The following is a 20956-nucleotide window of genomic DNA, read 5'->3' as shown; positions in this document are numbered from 1 at the left end:
ATCTATTCTAGAAATTCTGAATCCAAAATGTTTACAGAAATGGTTAATGGAGGTAGCATGTACTGGCAAATCTAATGCTTACTGTTTATAGGAGAAAGCATCCTACATAGAAGGCTTTTCTTTCCATCAGCTGGTACTCAATATTTGTGTTTCTTCAGATCGACAGGCTGGATGTGGAGAGTTTGTTTAGCAACATTGAATCTGTGCATCAGATATCAGCCAAGCTGCTGTCCTTGTTGGAAGAGGCCACAACTGATGTGGAACCAGCCACACAAGTAATCGGTATGTTTATTCTCTTCTCAGGTTCTATGATACAACAGGAAGTAATATTTTAATAACCTCACGGTACTTTGGTTTTATGTTGCTAACTCACAAAGCTTCCCAGGAGATATATAAATGCTAAATCCATCTTCAGGCTCATTGTAATTACACAAACTCTGTATTTATTTTCAAATGGGTTCAAATCCATTTGCTGAAGTCCCTCAGTAGCACTAAGCATACAATTTGCTTTTTAATTTCCAATCTTTCAACCTCTTTGCCTTCCAGATGTTCTTTCATTTTGTTTTATGGCTAACACTTACTTGATCCTTAAAGAATTAAATCTTTTAATAGCTTTACTGGTTTTAGCCACAATGTTTTCAAATCTTATGCTTATGAATTGATTGTTTTTTAAATAGTAAATCATTTACTTGGGAAGTTTATAAGATTTATAAAAAAAATTACACAGGTTTCTGTTTTTTCAATTCTTTTCCCTTTTATTCTCAAATAGTCTTAGATACAGTCATTTTCTTACTCTGGTAAAATCTTTAAAAACAACTACAAGCTCATGTGAATTTGAGACAGATTTTAATTCTTTCCCTTTCTTGGACATTCCTAAAAATTCCTTGAAGTTCTTGGTTTGTATATCTGAGACTAAGAATTCTTCTTAAAAAAACTAACGCTTTTCTATTTCATACATAATATACAATATAAACAATATACACTCAATAATTATAATATAAGTAATATAAAACAATATACACTCAATACAAGAACAGCAAAACATTTGAAGTGTAACTAAAGTAAGGATGGAAGTTCTCTTTATACACCTCTCCAAAGCCATAAATAACTGTTGTCATCAGTTTGATGGAATCCTTTCTTTGAAATATACAGACATAGACACAAACATACAACTTATATTTTTATTGACTATGTCCTTTTTGTTACTAGAAATAAAAGTTTAAAAGTGGCATGAAATTGGCCACTTTTAAATGTACATGTCTGTACACCTGATTTTTATTTTTTACAAGTTATATGATGACCCATTTGCCTTAAAAGTAATTTAAAGAAAAACCATGACCTTGCATTTCACTGTTTATTAGTAACTACTACTTAAGATTTCCCCCTCTCAAGGATTGGAGACCCTAATTCACTTTAGCAATGAAGTCAGATCATTAGCTACTTTCTGCTGAATAGGGGCAGAGGCCTATAGGGTAGGTATCCCAAGTATTCTCTGTCAGTGAAATGGTCTGGATTATGAGTAAGACCTATCCAGGAAACCACAGTAAATCTCTGATTTAGTAGAAACATATTGTAAACAATTTGGGAGGCGGATGCCCTACAAGAAAAACAAAAAAACCCTAAGTATTAGAATAAGATTGATAGAAAAAAAATAGACACAGCAATGTCCAAATACACCAGTGAGTTTGAGAATGACTATAGATACTAGCAATTTCCTCCACAAGGAAGTTCCATAAAACCATGAACTAAAAGTTGTCCTCATGGCAAGGCCAGGAAGGACACAGGATCTATTTGAAAGTGCAAATCTTTGAGAACTTGAGTTCAGAGTTGTCGGGAATATAAACACAACATTCTGTCTGAATGATGGCACAAGTACCACCCTGAGCTACTGTGAGAACATCCAAGGCCACTCAGTTTTGTAAAACAGCTTTTCTTATGAATGCCACCTTTCTCAGTGTCATGGAGAGCTGCATGGATGTAAATGGTCAGATTACATTCTCTAGACCAATTTGTGAGATAAACAGTGAAGCTACATGATCATTCCAATGAGAAACAGATCATCCCCGTCTATGCTTGAGATTGGGGAGGTTTGTAGGTTATCCTATTTTGGGGGCCCACCTCCCTTGCATCCTTTAATACCCAATAGTACATCTTCCCCTCCAGCCTGGAGGAATCTAGGGCCATGAGTTTGTACCACATATCCAATGGTCCAACTGGGTGCTGGCCATCTAATTCCAGGCCTGAGGAACCAGTTAGTCCCAAACCAATCATCAGCCTGTAAAATTATACTATGTTAACATTGAGATTCTGGTGTTCATCCTAACTCTCATATGGAATTAGTCGTTTATAAGTGTGACTGCATTCTTCCCAACAGATTGGGGCCTTCTGATTTTGTCCTATGGTGTGCATAAGCCATATATATCCATCCCAAATTTGATAGTAACCATCCTTATATCTTTGATATTCTGGCATTGATAGTGGAAGATGAAGAGTGGATTGGCTCAAATGGGCCTTAATGTTTGCAAAATTGGTTTAGAAAGTGAGGCTTTTTCCATGAGTTGGGTGTGACAAAACCTTATTTCAGGCCATAATTTAAAATCTGCATGAGTAGTGGTTTGTAATGCATATGTTTCCTCCTTTTGTTCTATCATTAAAGATTGTCATTTATCTAGTCATTCCCTTGTAGGGGGAAACCCAACAGGGTTGTGTCAATCGATTGTTCTGATTGCTCAACTGCTGACAACACCAAAAGAAAAGAACACAGTGCCTTGAGTGAAAAACAGACAAGCTCCTAAGTTGGTTAAGATATCATGACCCAATATTGGAGTGGGATATTCAGCCATTACCAAAAAAGAATGAGTGAATATTATATCTTCCCAACTGCAACAAAGATGAGTAAAATGTCTTACCTTGGGTATTTCACTGATTTCCACTACCAAGCAGGAATAAGCAGAAAGGTGTTCAGGGAAAGAGGTTAAAACACTATATAGGTAGGGTTGGTATCCAAAAGGAATTGAATGGCCCCATTTCTTACCTCCAATTTTACCTTCAGTTCTGCCCCACTGATGTTGACTGTTTGGGGGCACTACCTGATTCTGAAGGTATCCTTATTCTTAGGCCATCATTTGAAGAATATCTGATCTGTGAGGCCTCTTTTGTCCTCAGGGAAATCAGCTTTCAAGAAGACTCTCCTGCCAAATATATGGCAAGGAGTCTTTGGAAGCCTGCCCTTAATACTGCAATTTTTCGGGGCTGGGGATGTGGCTCGGGCGGTGGCGCGCTCGCCTGGCATGCGTGCGGCCCAGGTTGGATCCTCAGCACCACATACAAACAAAGATGTTGTGTCCGCCGATAACTAAAAAATAAATATTAAAATTCTCTCTCTCTCTCTCTCTCTCTCTCTCTCTCTCTCTCTCTCTCTCTCCCCCTCTCTCACTCTCTCTTTAAAAAAAAATACTGCAATTTTTCTTCCAGTGTCCTGATGACAGACATATTTAAGGGCATGAGGGCCCCATGGAAGAGGAAATGAGTGCCCTCTAAATGAGTGCAGCCAATAATTGCACCCATCTTTTGCCTCTCTTTTTCTCCTTTAACTGGTTCCTCAAAGTTTCCTTTCAGTCTCAGTTATAAAAGAACCTGGGAGACTACCTGGAGTAGATCATCAAGAGAAGCCCCAGGGTCCATTGCCAATTTTTGTCATTTCTTTCCAATATCTGAGATGGATTGAATATTGAATTTATCTTTTAAAATATGTTGCCTTCAAGAGACATAAGACCTAAAGGTGTAGATTTTACCAAGGCTTCCTTCACTTTTTCTAGAAAAGTCATGGGATTTTCCTGTAACTCCTGATAGATAGTGGTCAATTTCATGTAATCAATAGGTTTCTAAGTTCTGCCATGAAACAAATGATCATGTGATCCCTATGCCACCTGCCAGTTGATTCATCATAATTCCATTAGGGTACTCAACTGGAACAGCTGAAGAACCCACAGGGTATATAGTAAATATATACCCCAAAATCAACCCCAAAGTCAACCCCCAAAGCCCCAGCAGCTTCTGTCACCAGATGTCTCTCTGTGTCTGTTAGAGTTTGACTCAAAATTACTGTTATATCTCTCCAGGTTAGATCAAAAGCCTGGGTTAAATGTTGCAATCCTTCTATATACTTATCAGGATCATAAGAAAACTTCCCCAAAGCCTGTTAGATTTGTTTTAGATCTAGCATAGAAAAATCTGTAATCTGACCCAAATTCTCCATTTCTTTCTTGTAATGGGCGTAATCTGGAGATAGGCTTATGATGAGTCAAACCAGGATGGGAGGAGTGAGAGCAGTAGGAAGGGATGGTGGCTACAGAGGGAGAGTGGGAGAGTTAGGTTTTGACAGATATGAGTGTGAAATGCACTGTTGAGAGGGAGGAAGGTAAAGTTTGGGGGATCCCCTAGGTCAACAATGTCTTGACTCATAATTGCTATAAGGAAATCACCAATGTCCTACTGAGCACATAAATCTTTTTGATTGCCCAGTAAAAAAGAAAACCTATACATAGGGGACTTCTGACAAGAAGTCCTTCTTTTCTGCAAAAGGAATCTAATTGGGATAGAGTATTATAGTTTAGACTCCCATTGAGGGGCTATTTCTCTTTATTCCCAAATTCATATTGAAGCCATGCAAAAATTACAAGTGAAAATCAGTCTCTCCTTCTTAAGGGTCTCTGGATCAAAATAGTCCCAGTGTCTCGGGATGTAACACACAGTGGGTGGTAGCTGATATCAGCAGTTGATTTTCTATCTGTAAAACTAATAAAGCCAGAGTCTGTCAATCCTTCAGCAGTATTGACATCCAAGAGAGATGGATGCATGAAGGCATCCCTCCTATACCTTAAACTCAGAACCATGAAGTGTTCCTGCAAGGTTCCTGAGAATTTGGTGTAGCATGCCTGTCCAAGTTTTATAACTTGTGACTTATTTACTCAACCTCTGTCTCTAAAGTTTGTAATCCAATTTAAGAAACATTTTTAGTAACTTTATGTCAGCCAGTTGACATAACTTGGGGATGTGACCTTTAATTCCTTTGTGTAGAATTTTAAGAGTTGCATAGGAAAGAAGAGGGCAGCAGAGGCTTTTGTGTCATCATGTTGGAAACATAGAAGTGATGTAGAAAAGGGCAAGTCACAGTATTTTTCAGCTTTTCCTTTGAATAATAGATGTGAAGGGACATACTGTCCATGCAGAGTCACTATAGAGTAAGGACAAAACTACCATTTTGTTGAAGAAAAAAGAATACCAGCTGAGAAAAGGCTTATTAGCTGTGAGATATCTTAAGCTAACAAGCGTCCAGTGAGATGATTTATAAGTAGGTAAAGATGGTGAACTAATCACTCTCTAGATATTGGATATAGTCTTTAAGAAGGTGGTATAATGCCCATTACTGAGGAGATTCAGCCATATGCCATAGACAACAGCCACTACAGTGGAGATATCTTGTTGCCTCTGTAGTGGCCTTGCCGAAAAAATGCTACAAAAAGCAAGAGAGCATGCAAGTCTGCATGTTAGCAGGGTGGGGTGGGGTGGGTTGTCACTGTGGTTACTGAATGCCAGAAAAGCCGAACAAATACAATGACATGAGACAAACAGAGCACAGGTGTGACATACAAAAGAGCTTTTGACAGAGGAAAGTGTACAGAAAGAAGTCCAGGGCAAAAAGGCGAGATATCAGAGGCTAAGTTAGACATCATCTCAGACAAAGCTAGGAGAAGAACAAGGTGAATTAAAAAAATCTGTCCTGTAGATGGCTGTTGATTTCAGTCGAGGCACCAGGCTAGCTGTCACAGGAGAGTGGGGAGCTAGTGCACCAAACCTCTGTTCTTGTGTTCCAACAAAAGAGAATTTAAAGCTGGATACCAAAATCCACGCAAGAGAACTTTATTGTAAGTGAAAGTAAAGTAAGGCTCAAGCAAAGAGCACTCTCAAGAGAGAGTGGTTTCTCTCCAAGCAGAGAATAAAGGAAACAGTGCTGTCTCCAGATTTATTGCTGTTTTATGCTTTTCTTGAATCTGAGGACTGCCTTCTGCATTCTTTCCAATCAGGTGTTCAGCTCCTGCTTCACACATAGTGGTGGAGCTTTTGACCCTAGTTTGTCTTCTCTGGAACTGTCATCGTGGCCATCCTACTCAGGAAGACTTTCTCTGTTTGTTGATCCTATATTAACGTGGGTATGGGGTCAGTGGCAAGTCAAAAGTTACTTTAGTGTGCCGGTGTTACTAAAGAAAACTTTCCAAGATACATGGAGATATCTATGGCCACAACTCCAAGCTTTACATTCACTTCAGTAGACCCCATCAAAAGTCAGTCCCATTAGTCTTTCTTTCTTGATGCATTTTCTTTATTGTTCTTTTTATTCCTATGTGTTTATTCTCAGGGTCTGTGCACCAATTTTTTTTTTTAGCAAGTTATCTGATTATCCATTTGCCTTAAAAGTAGTTTAGCTTGATTCAGTGACACATGCCTGTAATCTCAGTGGTTCAGGAGGCTGAGGCAAGAGGATGGCAAGTTCAAAGCCAGCCTCAGCAAAAGTGAGGCACTAAGCAACTCAGACCCTGTCTCTAAATAAAATGCAAAATAGGGCTGGGGGTGTGGCTCAGTGGTTGAGTGCCTCTGAATTCAATCTCCAGTACCAAAAAAAAAAAAAAAAAAAAGAAAACTTTAAAAGTAACTAACTATAAAGAGAACATTTGTAATGGAAAATCAAGGAAGGATTCCTTTTTTTTTTTTTTGTACCAGAGATTGAACCAGGGATGCTTTATCACTGAGCTACATCCTGAGATACATAGACACACACACACACACACACACACACACACACACACACACATATATATATATATATAATAGACAGGGCCTCGTTAAGTAGCTGAGTTTAGCTTTGAACTTGAAATCCTCCTGCCTCAGCCTCCTGAGTTGCTGGGATTACAGGCATGTGCCACCACATCCAATAAGAAAGGATTCTTGAAGAAGATGTTAGTTGGTCTAAAGTATAGGTAAGACTTCTCTACAGAATGAGAGAAAATCTTTGCCACCTAAACCTCAAATACAGCATTAATCTCCAGGGTATATAAAGAACTAAAAAAACTTAACACACACAAAAAACACATAACCCAATCAAATAAATGGGCAAAGGAACTGAACAGACACCTCATAGAAGAAGAAATATAGTCAACAAATATATGAAAAAAATGAAAACTACACTGAGATTTCATCTCACTCCAGTCAGAATGGCAATTATCAAGAATACAAGTAACAAAAAATATTGACAAGGATGTGGGGAAAAGGTTCATTCATACATTGATGGTGGGACTGAAAATTGATCCAAGCACTATGGAAAGAAGTATGGAAATTCCTTAGAAAACTTGGGATGAAACCACCATTTGACCCAGTTATCCCACTCCTGGGTATGTACCCAGAGGACTTAAAATCATTATACTATAGTGATACCATCACATCAATGTTTATAGCAGCTCAATTCACAATAGCTACGCTATAGAACCAACCTAGGTGACAATCAGCAATGAATGGATAAAGATAATGTGGTACATATACACAATGGAATATTACTCAGCTTTAAGAAAAAATGAAATTCTGTTATTTGCTGGTAAATAGATAGAACTGGAAACTATTGTGCTAAGTGAAAAAGTCAATCCCAAAATATAAAGACTGAATGTTCTCCCTGATATGCAGATGCTAATATACAATAATGGGGCAGGGGGTTGGGGGTAGAGAAGAATAGAATTTCATTGGATTAGATAAAGGGGCATGAAGGGAAGGAAGGGGGAATAGGAATAGGAAAGACAGTAAATTGAATTGGACATTACTTTCCTATGTTTATTTATGAATACACGACCAGTAAAACTCCACATCATGAACAACCACAAGAATGGGAAGGTATACTCCATGTATGTAAAATATGTCAAAGTACACTCTATTGTCTGGTATAAGTAAAAAGAACAAATAAAACTTTTTAAAAAAGATTTTAGCACGTAGGTTCTATGCTGGGCAAAAATTATAGATGGAAGTAAAAGCATAAACAGAAAATACCAAATATGTTTGGGAAATGGGGAATGATCAAGCTGGAGTGAAGTATTCATGTAAGGCAGGTATGAGAATTTAATCTGGAAATGCAGAATAGGGAAAGTCTGTACTTGAAAGAAAAGTTTGGAATTTATTCTACATGTAATAAAGAACCATTAAAAGATTTTTATGCAAGGACATGAGGCACAAAAGTTTCTGGAAAAAAAAATTGATAGGTATGAAGAGTATGATTAGAAGGTGAAATTGAAGCCTAGACCAGCAAAATAGATTCTTATAAATTAGACAGGCCTGTGTCAACAGCATAGAGGCCAAGGTGGGTACAGTGGAAAGAGAAAAGAGAGGTTGCTTTAAAACTATGTGGAAGAAAGATTAAATAAGGTTTAGCGGTTGGGTGCTTGTGTTGGAGTCAAAGACAGTTCTAGAACATGCTGGTTTCCTATTGTTTTAAGTTATTCAGTTCAGGTTAGCATTTGTTCTGAATTTTTCCTTTTTTGAGAAGTATGATTACTAATAGTTATCATAATAAGTTTGATAAGCCTCTACATCATACTTCAATTTCTGATATAATGGAGTCTTCACCTTGTAAACTCTGAAACACCCCATTTCTCCTTTCCCAGCTCTTCTAGTTTCAAGGAATCTCACATTTTCCTTTGAAGTGCTACAGCTGGGCAAAGGCTGACAAAATGATAACACCTGGACAGGAGCAATTAGAAGCAGTTAACTCACCCCTGTTCTGGTGGTGATGGGAAATGTACTTGATGCTGTAAAACCTGCCATCACTGGGTACAGCAGCCGGTTGTGTCATGGCCCACATCATGACCCGTGAGAAACACGAGGCCACGAGCATGCTGGGTCAATGGGGTTAGTGAGATCCGTGGGGAATTACAGATTAGATGTTAATGAAATACGTGAATGTGAAGGAGAGCAGGCTTGCTACAGAGCATCTGAATGTTCTTGTTGTAGCAATTTATTTATTGTTATGATACATAACTACAACTCTTTTTTATTGTTTGGTTATGCTTATCTTATTGTGCAAAAAAACCCCTTCCAAAACAAAGGTTTAATGTATTCATATTTAATATAAATTAATTATTGATTTTATGTTTCCCCAGAAGTTGATGATAAACATACAAAATAACACATCTACCATAGGGTCCTTAATATTGTCACTGACCATAAGACACCCAGAAGACAGAGATCTGCTAATGAAGCAGCAACAGCTAAGTCAAAAATTAGCATTATTTTCAGACTGCTCAAAGTAAGTGATTTAACACAAGCAGCTGCTTAAGACGTGTTTACATGTCACTTCATGCAGCATGACTTTTTATTTTAGTCAAATGACAGTTGTCCTCAACTAATTTCATTCAATTTTTTTTCCAAGTTTCCTTAAGCCTACAAGAAATATAAAGCAATGACTACAAGGAGTTGAAAACATTAGCAGGAGAGTTTTGCAAACATTTAAATGATGTTTACATCAGTTTGAGCAGATGAGGCAAATAGAAAATTAATTAATGCAATTTACAAAACCAAAGAGTATTTGGAAGTTTATTTTGTCAAAATTGTTTGTCTGACCTTATTGTAAATGTCACTTTAACTTAAAAATTAAACATTGTGAATGCAAATGATATAATGAATACAAGTAATGGTGGAGCATAGCATCATGGTAAAATAAGGTTTACTAAAACAGAAATCTATGGAGCAGAAGTGTCCTTATCACTGATTGTGATACACACGTAATGAAGCTGTGATGTTTTACTAATTAAAACGGAAACTAGTCTAAATTTAAATATACTTTAATATTCACAGAATTAGGGTGAATGAAAATGTTTGGAGGATAAAGTTAATGTTGAATTAAAATATAATCTGATGCACAACAGAACATAGTTTCTTTGTTGCCAGTTATTAATCAGGTTTTAGGATTGCTTGATTCTTTGAAGCACCACTTTACAAATCAACCAAAGTGTTCTATGATGATATTGGGCTATTTTTGTAAACAAGATCTCTGAGATTGTATTGTATTTTGTTCAAAATCAATTGGAGGTCTTTCATTATGGAATTTAATAAACAGAATTATTAATTTAAGATTTCTAATCCTTATACATTGTGATGATTGAAAACAAAATTGTAAACAGAAAGATTTTGAAATTTATCCCTACAAAAACAATGAATGAGGTAAAAATTAAATAAGAGCTCATGTTTATATAGATATATACTTAGAATTTTAATATCCCCACTTAGCAGAAATTTATCTGAGCTTATTAGATATCTCTGTGACTATAGAGAATATGTTTAATTTAAAATATTATGGTTTGCAAATTTGAAAAGTAAAATAAATAATCCTAGAAGTGGATTATAATCCATAGAATATAATAAATATCAATAAGCATATTGGTATAATTAAGCGGAGAGAAAGAATGACTCCTACAGTAGCTTTCAATTAATAAATATAGACAGAAAGATAAAAATAGAAAATCACCATGGCTATAATTTTTTGTAGACAAAGCCCACTAATCAAAGCTCTCTTGAGTGATTGAATGTTAGAGGAGAAACATACTTTTCAAGTCTCAAAGTTGGGCTTCAGTTTTTTTAACCTTGAAGGGAAAGATGGTAATTTTACAGTGAGAAATTCATCAGAGACCAGTTTACCCAAGTAATCCAGGTCAACACCAGGAAAAAACATGGATGAACATCATGGACTTTGTGCACTGAGATGGATACGACATCATGACTATGGCATCTTGGCCCAAAAAGTATCCAGTGATATTCAATCATGAGGAAATATTAGACATCACTAAGGAATTCAAATGACACTTGATGAAGAAACTGACCAGATACTTAAGTATCAAGGTCATAAAAAAAACAGTCAAGGCAAGGCCGAGGAACTGTTATAGACTGCAAGAAATAAAGGAAAAGTAACAAATAAAGGCAAGTGAGAATCTGAATAAGTCCTAAAATAATCAAAAAACATTCCTGCTGAAATTCAAACAAGATATTTAGTTTAGGTAATAGCAGTGCACCACAGTTAAATTCCTTTTTCTGACAATGCATTATAGTTATATAAGATGTTGAAAACTGAAATTAAAAGTCAAAATACACTTTAAATTTCACATTTTTATATATGGATTTATGTCTTATCATACAGAGGTATGGAAAGGACAATATGAATTTTGTACTGACCTACAGTTAGGGAGTTAAAATTAATATGAAGAAATATGAATATTCATAAGAATGTAGTTTTGAAATTTTTTGTGAAAACATATTTGTAAACATACAGGATCTGAGAGGGGGGAAAGTAAATTTGAGGTCCACTGAATATATATTTTGTAGTATGGGAATGGATTGATAAACCTATGTATGATATACTTTGATATGCATTCAAATTTAACATTAAAAATAAAAAAAAGAATGTCAAAATTTAAAAAAAGATGTTAACATTGTGAAAGATGGGTGAGGGATATTTGAAAACTGTACTATTTTTGCAACTTTTCTATACATCTAAAATTAATCCAAAATATTAAAATATTATGGTTTATGGGAAAAATCAGTTGAATATATTCATAATTTCAAATTTACTTATCAAAAATCACAATCATAAAAATACAGCAAATAGTTGGTCATGGTTGGTGCATGGAGGCTGAGGGGGGAGGATCACAGTTTGAGACCAGACTTAGCAACTTACAGAGGATCCAAGTAACTTAGCAAGACCCTCACTAAAGTAAAAAGTAAAAAGTCCTTGGGATGTAGCTCAGTGGTAAAGCACCCCTTGGTTCAATTGCCAGTTCAAAAAACAATTACAGCAAAAATTTATGGAAAAAAACCAGTAAGGCCATTTCAGTAAGTATCAGTTGAAGTTTTACTTTAATATTATCACTCTTTCTTTCTGAAATGGCCCTGTGACTTGCTTTGACCTGTAAAATGAAGCAAAATAATGTTTTATAACAATATATGACTTATGCTCAAGGTTCAAACTACCTTGCCATTCCAATTATCACAATCAAGGCCTTGGAACTGGCAGTACCATCTTCCTCAGTCAAACAGCATTCCTCAGTTGGCCCACTGACTGACTACAAACACAAGGGTAAACCCATCAACACCACACAGAAACAAGGCATCCCAGCTGAACCTTGTCCAACTGTAAACACATGGAATTGTGAACAACAAAGAGCTATTTTAATCTTTAAGGTTTATGGTGACTTTTTTTTTTTTTTTTTTTTTTTACTGCAGTAATAACCAATTACAGATTACAGGTTTAAAAGGGGAAGAGTAATTTATTTCAATTCAACTGATGAGGAAAAACTTGATTGGGAATGTAGCCTTTGAGTTGGACTTCTAAACAAGAATAGGTTAAAGGCAATAGAGTATGGGAAATTCCCTGAAGGACAGAATTAGTAGAACACACCTGGGGCACAATGCCAAGTGGATTCCATGATCAATGCATGGGAGTCCAGTTTAGAGCTCACTGGAAATTTCCATGATGAACTCTTTTACCAAAGTACTTACATCTCATAAGATAAACTAATTTTTGGTGAGATGTTTCCAAAATCATAGTATCACAAAACATAAGCACAGGTGTTCCATTTCCTAATCCTTAGATGACACAAATAAGAGCTTGTGATTTGCAGCTCTAGTGCCAAAGGGAGAAATTTTCCTAATACCTAAATAAACCAGGAAGAAAACTTTACTCAATAATAACCTTGGGGTTTGGATGACGTTCAAGTTTAAATACAGAAATATATGCTTGCAGATCTGAGAGCTCCAAGGGAATTGTCTGGACTATGATGCCAAAACAGAAAGTAGATTTTTATTTTTATTTTTTTATTTATTTATTTATTTTTTTTACTTAGGATCCCCCTTCCATGCTGGCTGCCATTTGGTTTGGAGATCAGAGGATGGCAGAGAAAGAGGTTGGGCATACATTACTCCCACCTCCTCATCACAAGGCTCCCTTAGGACTATCGATGTTTCTTTCAATATCACAACCAGGGCAGAACTAGTTCTGTAGAGTAGAAGTTTATGCAAATTTTGAACAGTGACCAATGTATCAGAGAAATTAGAAACAAAGACAAGAATAGGCACGTAGGGAACTGAGAAATGACCTTCAAGATAGCTATTTGTCTCTAAGTTCAACAAACAGATCCGTTTTCACTCGTTCATTCTCATGTTTCTTCAAGTTTATTGAATACCTACATCATCTCAAGCATTGCTGAGCATTAAGGATGCAGTGGCCAAGACAAAAAGAGGAGCTCTGCCTTCATGAAGCTCAAATATTAATAGAGACAACAAAGCATTTTATACCAATTTAAAGCATTAGTCCTTTTTTTTTAAGAGAAAGAGAATCTTTAATATTTATTTATTTATTTATTTATTTTTTTATTGGTTGTTCAAAACCCTACAAAGCTCTTGACATATCATATTTCATACATTAGCATACATTAGCTTCAAGTGAGTTATGAACTCCCTTTTTTACCCCAAGTACAGATTGCAGAATCACATCGGTTACACATCCACATTTTTACATAATACCATAATAGTAACTGTTGTATTCTGCTACCTTTCCTATCCTCTACTATCCCCCCTCCCCTCCCCTCCCATCTTCTCTCTCTACCCCCTCTACTGTAATTCATTTCTCACCTTGTTTATTTTCCCATTCCACTTACAACCTCTTATATGTAATTTAGTATAACAATGAGGGTCTCCCTCCGTTTCCATGCAATTCCCCTTTTCTCTCCCTTTCCCTCCCACCTCATGTCTCTGTTTAAAGTTAATCTTTTCTTCCTGCTCTTCCTCCCTGCTTTATTCTTAGTTGCTCTCATTATATCAAAGATGACATTTGGTATTTGTTTTTTAGAGATTGGCTAGCTTCACTAAGCATAATCTGCTCTAGTGCCATCCATTTCCCTGCAAATTCCAAGATTTTGTCATTTTTTAGTGCTGCGTAATACTCCATGGTGTATAGATGCCACATTTTTTTAATCCATTCATCCATTGAAGGGCATCTGGGTTGGTTCCACAATCTAGCTATTGTAAATTGTGCTGCTATGAACATCGATGTGGCAGTATCCCTGTAATACGCTCTTTTAAGGTCTTCAGGGAATAGTCCGAGAAGGGCAATAGCTGGGTCAAATGGTGGTTCCATTCCCAGCTTTCCCAGGAATCTCCATACTGCTTTCCAAATTGGCCGCACCAATTTGCAGCCCCACCAGCAATGTACAAGAGAACCCTTTTCCCCACATCCTCGCCAGCACTTGTTGTTGTTTGATTTCATAATGGCTGCCAATCTTACTGGAGTGAGATGGTATCTTAGGGTGGTTTTGATTTGCATTTCTCTGACTGCTAGAGATGATGAGCACTTTTTCATGTACTTGTTGATTGATTGTATGTCCTCCTCTGAGAAGTTTCTGTTCAGGTCCTTGGCCCATTTGTTGACTGGGTTATTTGTTATCTTATTGTCTAATTTTTTGAGTTCTTTGTATATTCTGGATATTAGGGCTCTATCTGATGTGTGAGGAGTAAATATTTGTTCCCATGATGTAGGCTCCCTATTTACTTCTCTTATTGTTTCTCTTGCTGTGAAAAAACTTTTTAGTTTAAGTAAGTCCCATTTGTTGATTCTTGCTATTAACTCTTGTGCTATGGGTGTCCTATTAAGGAATTTGGAGCCCGACCCCACTATATGTAGATCGTAGCCAACTCTTTCTTCTATCAGATGCAGAGTCTCTGATTTGATATCAAGGTCTTTGATCCATTTTGAGTTAACTTTTGTGCATGGTGAGAGGAGGGGGTTCAGTTTCATTTTGTTGCATATGGATTTCCAGTTTTCCCAACACCATTTGTTGAAGATGCTATCCTTCCTCCATTGCATGTTTTTAGCCCCTTTATCAAATATAAGATAGTTGTAACTTTGTGGATTGGTCTCTGTGTCCTCTATTCTGTACCATTGGTCCACCCGCCTGTTTTGGTACCAGTACCATGCTGTCTTTGTTACTATTGCTCTGTAATATAGTTTGAAATCTGGTATCGCTATACCGCCTGATTCGCACTTCCTGCTTAGAATTGCTTTTGCTGTTCTGGGTCTTTTATTTTTCCATATGAATTTCATGATTGCTTTATCTATTTCTACAAGCAATGCCTTTGGGATTTTGATTGGCATTGCATTAAACCTATAGAGAACTTTTGATAATATCGCCATTTTGATGATGTTAGTTCTGCCTATCCATGAACAGGGTATATTTTTCCATCTTCTAAGATCTTCTTCTACTTCTCTCTTTAGGGTTCTGTAGTTTTCATTGTATAAATCTTTCACCTCTTTTGTTAGGTTGATTCCCAAGTATTTTATTTTTTTTGAGGATATTGTGAATGGAGTGGTTTTCCTCATTTCCATTTCAGAAGTTTTGTTGCTGATATACAGGAATACCTTTGATTTATGTGTGTTGATTTTATAACCTGCTACTTTGCTGAATTCATTTATTAGTTCTAGTAGTTTTTTTGTAGACTCTTTTGGGTCTTCTAGGTATAAAATCATGTCATCCGCAAATAATGATAATTTAAGTTCTTCTTTTCCAATTTTTATGCCTTTAATTTCTTTTGTCTGTCTAATTGCTCTGGCCAGTGTTTCGAGAACTATATTGAATAGAAATGGTGATAGAGGGCATCCCTGTCTTGTTCCAGATTTTAGAGGGAATGCCTTCAATTTTTCTCCATTCAGAATGATGCTAGCCTGAGGCTTAGCATAGATAGCTTTTACAATGTCAAGGTAATTTCCTGTTATCCCTAGTTTTTCTAATGTTTTGAACATAAAGGGATGCTGTACTTTGTCGAATGCTTTTTCTGCGTCTATCGAGATGATCATATGGTTCTTATCTTTAAGTCTATTGATGTGGTGAATAACATTTATTGATTTCCGTATATTGAACCATCCTTGCATCCCAGGGATGAATCCTACTTGATCATGGTGCACAATTTTTTTGATGTGCCTTTGTATCCGATTCGCCAGAATTTTATTGAGGATTTTTGCATCAAGGTTCATCAGGGATATTGGTCTGTAATTTTCTTTCTTTGAGGTGTCTTTGTCTGGTTTCGGAATCAACGTGATGTTGGCCTCATAGAATGAATTTGGAAGAGCTCCCTCTTTTTCTATTTCCTGAAATAACTTGAAAAGTATTGGTATTAATTCTTCTTTAAAAGTTTTGTAAAACTCCGCTGTATACCCATCCGGTCCTGGGCTTTTCTTGGTGGGTAGTCTCTTGATTGCTTCTTCAATTTCCTCCATTGATATTGGTCTGTTCAAATTGTGTGTATCCTCCTGACTCAGTCTGGGCAAATCATATGTCTTAAGAAATTTATCGATGTCTTCACTATCTTCTATTTTATTGGAATATAGGTTTTCAAAATAATTTCTAATTGTCTTCTGTATTTCTGTAGCATCTGTTGTGATATTGCCTTTTTCATCCCGTATGTTAGTAATTTGAGTTCTCTCTCTTCTTCTCTTCGTTAGCATGGCTAAGGGTCTGTCAATCTTGTTTATTTTTTCGAAGAACCAACTTTTAGTTTTGTTGATTTTTTCAATAGTTTCTTTTGTTTCAATTTCGTTGATTTCCGCTCTGATTTTAATTATTTCTTGCCTTCTGCTGCATTTGCTGTTGTTTTGTTCTTCCTTTTCCAGGGCTTTGAGATGAAGTGTGAGCTCATTTATTTGTTGGTTTTTCTTTTTTTTTGAGGAATGACCTCCAGGCGATGAATTTCCCTCTTAAAACTGCTTTCATTGTGTCCCATAGATTCCGATAAGTTGTGTCTGTATTTTCATTTATCTCTAAGAATTTTTTGATTTCCTCCTTTATGTCTTCTGTAACCCATTGATCATTCAGTAACATATTGTTCATTTTCCATGTGATATAGGATTTTCCCATCCTTCTTTTATCATTGATTTCCAGTTTCATTCCATTATGATCAGATAAAATGCATGGTATTATCTCCACCCCTTTATATTTACTGAGGTTTGCCCTATGGCATAATATATGGTCTATTTTTGAGAAGGATCCATGTGCTGCTGAGAAAAAAGTATATCCACTTGATGATGGTTGATATATTCTATATACGTCAGTTAAGTCTAGGTTATTGATTGTGTTATTTAGATCTATAGTTTCTTTATTCAACTTTTGTTTGGAGGATCTGTCCAATGGTGAGAGAGGTGTGTTGAAGTCACCCATAATTATTGTATTGTGGTCTATTTGATTCTTGAACTTGAGGAGAATTTGTTTTATGAACGTCGCAGCACCATTATTTGGTGCATAAATATTGATAATTGTTATGTCTTGTTGGTGAATGGTTCCTTTTAACAGTATATAATGGCCTTCCTTATCCCTTTGGATTAACTTAGTCTTGAAGTCGATTTTGTTCGATATGAGGATGGCCACACCTGCTTGTTTGCGAGGACCGTGTGCATGGTATATTTTTTCCCAACCTTTCACCTTCAGCCTGTGTATGTCTTTTCCTGTCAGATGTGTCTCCTGGAGGCAGCATATTGTTGGATTTGTTTTTTTAATCCATGTTACCAGTCTATGTCGCTTTATTGGAGAGTTTAAACCATTAATGTTTAGAGTTACTATTGCTATATGGTTTGTACTTCCATCCATGTTTGATTATTTGTCTCTCTCTTTTTTTTTTTTTTAAATTTAGTTTATTTCTCCATGATTAGCTTTCCCCCCTCCGTCAGTCTTTACTGGGGCACTTCCCACTGTTGGCTTTGGTTATTGTTTCTCATTTCTTCCTCGTGTAGTGTTTTGCCCAAGATATTCTGCAATGCTGGTTTTCTGGCTGCAAATTCTTTTAGCTTTTGTTTATCATGAAAAATTTTTATTTCGTTGTCGTACCTGAAGCTTAATTTTGCTGGATACAGAATTCTTGGTTGGCATCCATTGTCTTTCAGTGTTTGAAATACGTTGTTCCAGGATCTTCTCGCTTTCAGTGTCTGAGATGAAAAATCCGCTGTTAACCTTATTGGTTTACCCCTGAATGTAATCTGCCTCCTTTCTCTTGTAGCTTTTAATATTTTCTCTTTGTTCTGTATATTGGATATCTTCATAACAATGTGTCTTGGCGTTGGTCTACTTTGATTTTGTATGCTCGGTGTTCTGTATGCATCTACAATTTGTATATCTGTTTCCTTTTTTATTTCTGGAAAGTTTTCTGTAATTATTTCATGTAGTAGATTACACATTCCCTTGGTTTGAATCTCTGTGCCTTCCTCTATCCCGATCACTCTTAAATTTGGTTTTTTAATGTTATCACATATCTCTTGGATGCTTCTCTCGTGATTTTTGACCAGCCTATCAGAGTTGGCTAGACTCTTTTCAAGATGATATATTTTGTCTTCATTATCTGACGTTCTGGCTTCTACTTGCTCCACTCTGTTAGTGTTACTCTCATTTGAGTTTTTAATTTGGTTTATAAGTTCCTTCATTTCTAAGATTATTGTCTGATTCTTTTTTATAATCTCTATCTCCTGATAAAGATGCTTAACTTCTTCTTTTATCTGTTTTTGTAATTCGTTCTCAATGTGTTCTTTTGCTGCTTGAATTTGCTGTCTCGTATCCTCTTTAAGGTTCCATTCCATCTGTCTAAGGTATTCCTTGAGGTCTTTATATGACCATTTTTCTGATGAATCTATATTCTCCTGGGTATTTAGGCCTTCCTGCATTGTTTGTACTCCTTTCCTTCCTTGCTTTTTCATATTGCTTCTTGTTCTGTTTGACTACTGAGTTGTTGATTACTCCTATAAATTTATTTGCTGCTTGGGAGGAAAGGTATTATAGGGGGAGGGAATAAGTCACCAAGGAGAATGAGAGTAAGCAGGCAGAATTCAAGGAAGGGGGAATATGAGAATTGAAAATAAATGCAAAGACAGAAGAAAAGAAGAGAGAGAGAAAGGAAACAGAAAATTAAAAAGAATTAAAAAGAAATCATAATTGCAATAATAAAAATGAAAATTAGTATTAAAAATAAGATAAAATGAATTAATAAAAATTTGGGGAAAACAACAACAAAAACAAAACAAAACCAAAAAAAAAAATTTTAATACATGCAGTCTTTTAGACTCATCAATTCAGATTGTTAACTACAATTCTGGTATGAGAGAGATCATCCATAGTGTGAATAAAACAGGAGTCCAGAGAAAAGAAAAAAAAAAAAAAAATGCAGTCTTAGAGTTCGATTCACTATTCTTCCAGTAGGTGGAGCTGTGCCCACCGGGCCACGCTTCTCCTCTCAGTAGGCGGGAGCCAATTGCTGTGCATCAGCTCTTCCTCCTGGACTGGGCGGGTCTCTAATCCTGAGTGCACCGGTGAAGCTCACCACAATATTGGCTACACACCAAGTCTGCTGTTCCTGTGAGCCCTGTTTTCAAGAACGCCTGGGCACATTCTCCCTGTTTGCCATTCCCTTGGACCCTAAGTTTGTAGAGCTTGGGGTTGAGAACCCCCAGCGAATTTGCTTGCCCTCTGGTAGCCACGCCCCTGGAAGCTGGTGCAAGAGACCTCAGTTGTCAGCACTGGTGATAGCGGTAGCCGGAATTCCGCGCCGCGGGTCACGCGCCACTCCTGATTCCCCCGTGCAAGAGCCGGGCGGGCGGGGCCTTTAGCAGCGCCCGGCAGGCGGGGACTGTCCACACGAGCACGGGGTTGGGGGTTGGGGTGGTTGTTTCCAGTGCCGAACCGCCAAAGGCGGCTCACAGAGCTGGGAAGGCAGGACCCAGCCTTCCGTATGCTCGCTGCAATGTGTGAGCAGCGGTTTTTCGGCTGAGCCGGCGGGACCACGCCCCAGTGGGAGCTGTTTACACGAGCGCGGCGGGGCAGGGGTGGGGGGTGGGGGTCGTTGTTCACAGCGCCGAGCCGGCGGGGGGGGGGGGGGGGGGGGAGGGGGTGATCGGAGGGGGTGGTCGTTTGCAGCGCCGAACCGCCTCTGCGCTAGGCCGGCTGGGGCCCAAGCAGGCTGTGGCCGTTTGTAAGTACGCTGCAAAGTGTGGGCGGCAGCAGGAGTTCGGCGTTGGCTGTGAGTTTCTGCTGAGTTTCACTCGCTGAGATTCACTCATCTGGGACAAAGTGACCCCTCTAATAGACTTACTAATTCCCGGCAGGTCTCCTTTCAGCGGAATTTTGCTAGAAGTCCCTCAGCAGGCTGTATGCAGGTGAATTAATGGTCCTCTCTGCTCCCGTTCCTGCAGAGGCATTGAAAGTGCTGCCTCCTTGCCGGCAGCCATGTTGGGTCCCCCAGAAAGTAGATTTTTAAATGTTGGTTTAAACAGAGTGTCTAGATAGAAAATGGGTTTTAAATCTTTAGAGATGAGAGCTCTTGTTTCTGTTTTAAGTTGAACATCATTATGTAGCAATTAATGAAAATAGAGAGGAAGGACAAAATGAAATGATCCGATTGAATTTAAAAAATGTGGACTTTTATATCAGGTTGAATTGGGGCCTGGCTCATCCTATTGCTAGATGTGAGATCTAAGGCAAGTTATAAAACCTCACTAAATTTTAGTTTCCCATGTAGGAATTGAAGAAAATAATACCCACCCCATATAATTTTATGAAGATTAAATAAAATCAAGTATAAGGAATAATAGCCCAGTGTCTATTTTTAATAAATAGTAAGTTAGGTTACTAAAATGTTATTATCCTGAGAATACTAAATTTATCCATCTATTTACAAAGCTTGATTTTTAAATATAGGTACAAATGAATAAAATACAAATTTTTCCAGAAGGCCTGATTGTGGTTTTCAAACAAATTAGATTTGCTAGGTGTGTGGGGTTTCTAGATACTCTCAATATCTATGCATCTTGTTAATTCATACATCTAATATGATTGCACATTTTCTT

General features: G+C 37.2%; 1 protein-coding gene across 1 annotated transcript in view; it reads left to right on the top strand.

Annotated features, from left to right (window-relative positions):
• Arhgef38 (Rho guanine nucleotide exchange factor 38) overlaps positions 1-20956 on the top strand; it is a 139721-nt gene that overhangs the window by 53573 nt on the left and 65192 nt on the right. Inside the window, exon 3 of the mRNA XM_076865152.2 lies at positions 159-282. Within this exon, the coding sequence (XP_076721267.2) occupies positions 159-282 (124 nt within the window). The remainder of the gene's footprint in view (positions 1-158; positions 283-20956) is intronic.

This window comes from Callospermophilus lateralis, chromosome 8 (genome assembly GCF_048772815.1).
Source record: "Callospermophilus lateralis isolate mCalLat2 chromosome 8, mCalLat2.hap1, whole genome shotgun sequence".
Lineage (NCBI taxonomy): Eukaryota > Metazoa > Chordata > Mammalia > Rodentia > Sciuridae > Callospermophilus > Callospermophilus lateralis.
This window is presented reverse-complemented; position numbering and strand designations above follow the sequence as displayed.